The 6011-nt window shown below is 38.6% G+C and overlaps 1 protein-coding gene across 1 annotated transcript; it reads right to left on the reverse strand.

Annotated features, from left to right (window-relative positions):
- Nucleotides 1-346: 346 nt before the first annotated feature.
- On the reverse strand, nt 347-1168 carry LOC142357863 (serine/threonine-protein kinase atg1-like). The gene has a single exon (XM_075409362.1). It carries the CDS (start codon nt 1143-1145, stop codon nt 600-602), a length of 546 nt encoding a protein of 181 aa, XP_075265477.1. The 5' UTR covers nt 1146-1168; the 3' UTR covers nt 347-599.
- Between the last annotated feature and the right edge of the window lie 4843 nt (nt 1169-6011).

Consider the following 6011-nt stretch of genomic DNA (forward strand, 5'->3'; position numbering starts at 1 on the left):
TGTAAACTTTTCTTGAAATTCATTTTTAATCCAAAAAGGATTAGTTCAAAATGAACTGATGTCGTGAGAAAAAAACTCTTTGTGTGATCAATCGTGCTACAATTTAACAAGATGTTAGTCGACAAAGAATTCTAGAAAGCAGTTATTTTTCTTATTGAGTACAAGTTTTAAGGATATCATAGCGTAGAAAACGAAGAAACAAAGAGAGAAGAATTTTATGTTTCTGAAAAAAGTTCTTCATAGTCGATGTTTCGGTAAGTTAAACGGCATTCTTTTAAATAACTATCATTGCTATTTGTCGGCCAATGACAGAAAATTATTGTCATCAATCGAAAAAGAGAACAGGTATGATAGCAGCTTTTATTAATAATTTTTAAGTTTTAATTATTTTTATATTAGAATACGAAAAAAATAGTAATATCGTATGGCTACATGAAATATCAATACTTCGAAGATATACTCGGTTGTTGAATTCGGGCTATACAAGAAGGGGTGCTTATTCAGAAATAATAGAAGAAATTGTCTGTATTTGAAATGACGTTAGTCTAATCCCAGCAATATTTACAACTATTTTTACAAACGGGTTAATTGATCCACAATTAATTAAGGAATCGGTGTTTGAGGATTTGATTAATATTATATCGAGAATTTGGCTCTTTTTTCAGCATATTTTGTAGCAAATCGCTCAGGTCATGAGGAGCTCCAAGAGGAATTTTGAACTCATTCGCCTTACCATGGGAATTTGTGTGTTCGCTACCCCCCAAGCACTCGTAAACGATCAACCCCAAACTCCAAATGTCACTCTTCTGGTTATAGGTTGCGCCTTTTTGTCGCCTTTCAGGGGCCAGATACAGTATGTTCCCCCCAGACGAGGGAGGGAGGTTGAAATCGGGTACCTTTGTTATCAGCCCCAAATCTCCGATTTTAGCCACAATGCTTCTGAAATTCGTCGATTCCAGAGATTGACCGGCATTTACTTTCAACAGGATGTTGTTGGGCTTTAAGTCACGGTGGATGAAGCCGTGATCGTGAATGAATTTCAACCCATTGGCCATTTGTTTGAGAAAGTGACTCACTTCGATTGGGTGCACTTTCTTTTCTTTCATTTCAATATAATTCTCCAAATTGCTATCACACAACTCCATCACGATGTAGATTTTTTGTTTTTCCAACTAAAAATTTGCAATTTTAAGGTAGTGCGAGTGGAACAATGGGAGGGGGGGGGTAGAAAAAATAAAATGGCGCATAATGATAGGATTATTGAACTATTTCAAAACCTGGATCTTTTTCCGTTTATTCAACCCCAGTACGTTATCTCCCCCCCCCTCCGGTTACAGAGTACCTGTCATTACACAGTAAAGCATTATGTAAAAATATGGCACGTGCGTCTGGGAGGTGCATCAAATAATATGCACCCACTAAGCTGGGGGGGGGGGGCATAAATCGAAAAGGTCCCAAAACCGTTATATCCCTCGAGTACGACATACTTCGTTGACCTTTTCAACTTTCATTTTGATCAAGTTTCAGCTTTTCCGTTTGCGTGCTCCAAAATTAGCGGCCGCATATTATAAGCACACCAAAAAAGCGCGCTTTAATTGCCATATTTGGATCTGTTAATTTTTCGTCCACATCCTAGATTCTTTACGCCTCCAGTTACAACGTTGATGTGAAAAAAAACAGCCATGTATGCGGGGGGGGGGGAATATATATACCCACAAATGCGGGGGGGGGGGGGTGTAACAGAATTGAGCCCATTGTTTAAAATCACATTTTGTTACATAATGACGCATGCTCTGTAAAGAGGGGCGATATTTATCGTTTGTGCCCAATCCTCCGGTACGATTTAAAGTAACCGTCAATTGGCAGAAAAAAAGGTCGAAAAAACTTTTAAGAGCTTTTAACCTGGTAATGCTGTCAATAACCGTCCAAATTAAAGGCCGGGGTCGAGGAAAAATTGAAAAAATGTTTAAGATAAGCGGTGAAAAGTTGGTTTTTTCACCTTTTCAAATTTTTCAAATTTTGTACATAATTTTGCGTTGAAATGCGGTGATATTATGTAAATTCACCACTAGAGCAAGCGGTGAACTTACAAAAAGTCTCCACATTTCAACCTGTACTACAATTTTCGGTACTGGCACGGATTTGAACCTCTCACCTCCTGCATACCAGCCACTTCTTCTTCCACTGCACCACTTATCACTAATAGGCAGCATATTTGTTTTGAATTTCAAACAAATTCACTCGTCTTTGTGTAAAAAATAAGAGTTGGACTTTTGTAAGATAAGCGGTGAAATTTCAAAATTTAGCAGTCAAATGTGGTGAATGCGGTGAAATTATGTAAGCTCACCGTTTACTCTAGTGGTGAAACTACATAAATTCACCACTTGAAAAACTTTCAAAAAGATGTATGATAATTCGTGGGTAAATTTTCCGTGCGTTTTTTGATAAATTATGCTCAACTTCGCTGAACAAAAGACAATTCGAAGCGTTTTCTAAGCGGCAATTTTATGTTATTTCACCAACATGTTAAGCGGTGAGTTTATGTAATTTCATCGCATTCACCGCTTATCTTACATAATTTGGACATTTTTTCAGAGCGGTGAATTTATGTAATTTCTCCGCTAAGTTCAGCAGTGAAATTATGTAATTTCACTGCTACCAGGCGATAAAGGTTTTTTCACGGCATTCACCGCCTGATTTATGTAATTTCATCACATTCACAGCTTATCTTACAAAACTTTCCGCATTCACCGCTTATCTTGCATAATTTTGCGTTGAATGGCGGTGATACCTCGACCCGGGGGTGTAGTCGAGGTAGAAACGGTAATTGTTTCTCACAAGTTTATGTGAGAACGGCCAGTGTAGTAACGTTTACTTTTTATTTTCTTCTAACTTCCTTGATATAATGCTCTTTGTTGCGTTCTGAGTTAATTTTTCGTATATCTGTGCAAGGTTTTTCTTTTCAAACTCACTTGAGCCTACGCTCATGTTGATAGAAATCTTTTTTGGGTCTTTCCCATTATAACCCCCCCCCCCCTCCATGAAAATATAGCCCCCATTATATTTAATATGATTGGTGGGGGGGGGGGGTGGGCTATAGGTTATCTGACTACTAAGCTGGGGGGGGCTATAATGTGAAAGACCCTTTTTTTTACAAAAGCAAGGCTCTTTTCACATTCCGCTTATAACTGGGCAAATCAATGCCCGGACCTAACGCCAAGTCAATTTCAGTACTAGGCAAGTCTAAATCCAAGTCTTATTTAGGTTTCCAGTACTGGGCAAGTCTAAATACAAGTCTTACAAGTCTGCCAAGTCTTAACCAAGACTTGGATAACACTTGGAAGTTGATTCCCAAGTCAAAACCAACTTTTTAAAAAAAATTCGAGTGAAATTTTTGAATTCAAAAAATTTCGCAACGTGCCACGATTTTGGCATTACTTTTTGGCCACTTTCCCGGGGTGCTAGAAAATGATGCCGGGGGCATACCAAATTGATTATTGGGTGATATTAGCACCCCGGGAGGGTCTATTGAGGGTATTTCAGGTGTTTTGGGCCGTTTTCAGCCATTTTTCAGCCGTTTGGAGCCGAATTTTAGCCGAAAATCAACATATATATTTCAGATCTTGAAATGTCTGGATATGCCAATCGAGGAAAAGTTATGAAGAAGAATGTGAGGGCTCCCATGCTGTCAAGGGGCCCAGTTTTACAAAGTTGTGGAAACCTGGTTGATAATAGTGGGAATCTGTCACGTAATATGGGTCAAAATGAGGACGAAAATGGGCATACGACAGTTCCAGTGCCGGTGTACAGATTGGCACAAGAGCCAATCCTGCCCTCTGTTAGTTTAGCAATGTATCAGTGTATCCTAGCATACCAGGCATGCCATGGGCATGGGCTTGGGCATACCTTTGTATATTTTGGTGGCATATTGGGTGGCATATGGGCATTTCGGAGGTATTATTTTGGTCAAATTACACGGTGCTCAGTACCTAATTTCTCATCAACCAGTGATCCAAATTTAATGTGCCATATATAGTTTTGAAGCTTAGATAATAACGGTCTCAATGAGCCATGTCCCGTTTAATTTGACCCAAATTTGATGGAGTTATTAAAGATCTGGCGTTGTGACACCCGAAAATCTGAGGTATGCCCGATGGCCCATCGTTAATAACTTTTTATTGAGTGATTCGATCTGGATGATTTTTTGATATGAGTAAGCCTAATATCTGCCCTAACAAACAATATATGTGCGAGCTTGATTGGTATCAATTTGGTAGGGTTATTAATGATCGAGCTCGAGGTACCTTGTGTGTATGTAGGTCGATTAAGGCGGTGCTCACTACCTAATTTCTCATCAATCAGTGATCCAAATTTAATGTGCTATATATAGTTTTGAAGTTTAGATAATAACGGTCTCAATGAGCCATGTCCCGTTTAATTTGACCCAAAATTGATGGAGTTATTAAAGATCTGGCGTTGTGACACCCGAAAATTTGAGGTATGCCCAATGGCCCATCGTTAATAACTTTTCATTGAGTGATTCGATCTGGATGATTTTTTGATATGAGTAAGCCTAATATCTGCCCTAACAAACAATATATGTGTGAGCTTGATTGGTATCAATTTCGCGGAGATATTAATGATCGAGCGCGAGGTGCTTTGTCTGGATATGGGTCTCCCACGTCAACCCCACCACATCACCCCCCCCACATCAACACCCCCAATATCACAACCCCACACCCAACTCATGTGTGCTAACTAATTTAATAGGTCTCAACTAGTTGCGTACTAATTTCACTCAAAAAAAATGAACGAGCGCAAGGTAACATGGGCCGACTTGGGTCAACTTGCCTTCTACTCGCAGGCCGGTCTTTCGTGAACTACTGACTCAAATTAAGAGTCATATATATGGTTCTAAAGCTCAGTTCAAGGCGGTTCTAATGCGCCATGTTTGGTTCCGATTGGTTCAGTATGTTGGTAAATATTCATGATTTCAGGCTCTGTACCCCGAAAAAATGGGTCATGTCGAAGTGCTCGTTCGTTAATAACTTTTGTTGAGTGAATGTTTTTGGCTCAAAATTTGATATGAGTGAGCTCATTATGTGTGCTAACTAAATTAATAGGTCGCAAACCGTTGCGTTCCAATTTCACGAAAAAAATTGAACGAGCGCAAGGTAACATGTGTCTACTTGGATCAACTTGCCCTCTACTCGCAGGCCGGTTTTCGCGAACCACTGACTCAAATTAAAAGTCATATATATGGTTATAAAGCTCATTTCAAGGCGGTTCTAATGCGCCATGTCTATGAGTGAGCTCATTATGTGTGCTAACTAAATTAATAGGTCGCAAACCGTTGCGTTCTAATTTCATGATAAAATTTATGAGCCAGCACATGGTAACATGGGTAGACCGGTATTTCGCGAATCACTGATTCTTAATTAATCAGGGCGTGATCCATCCAATTGATGGAGCTGTGAGACCCCACTATAAAGATACAGCATCGTATGTAAACTTACCGCAAAAATACAAGCTCATAGCAGCGCCAAAGTCAAGGCACTATAACTCTAATTATAGGTTGTGTTATATAAGTTAATGATCTATTCTGTTTCCCCCAATGTTTATATGACCCCCAGTTACAAATTGTATGTTGTTATATAGCACGTTACTCTATGAAAGATAGCTCGTGCGCCTGAGGGTCATAAAAGATTTTTGCCTACTAAGGCACAGGGATACGATTTTGGTAGTGAAAAAAGCACTGCAAGAACTATCAATGTCAGTCGGCCGTTTGGAACCGCGGCACCATCTGAGGCATATGATAGCGCTGCGAGAAAGAGCAAAACTTATCCCGTGCGTCTGTCGTTACTGCGTCTGAGATTAAAAATAAGAGTCATATATTATATATATATATATATATATATATATATATATATATATATATATATATATATATATATATATATATATATATATATATATATATATTATATATATATATATATATATATATATAT

The sequence above is a fragment of the Convolutriloba macropyga genome, unplaced genomic scaffold (genome assembly GCF_964194025.1).
Source record: "Convolutriloba macropyga unplaced genomic scaffold, txConMacr16.3 SCAFFOLD_2373, whole genome shotgun sequence".
Classification (NCBI taxonomy): domain Eukaryota; kingdom Metazoa; phylum Xenacoelomorpha; order Acoela; family Convolutidae; genus Convolutriloba; species Convolutriloba macropyga.

Excerpts from the sequence above, each read along its gene's own strand:
- LOC142357863 (XM_075409362.1), bottom strand. The coding sequence starts at position 1,145 with ATGGAGTTGTGTGATAGCAATTTGGAGAATTATATTGAAATGAAAGAA.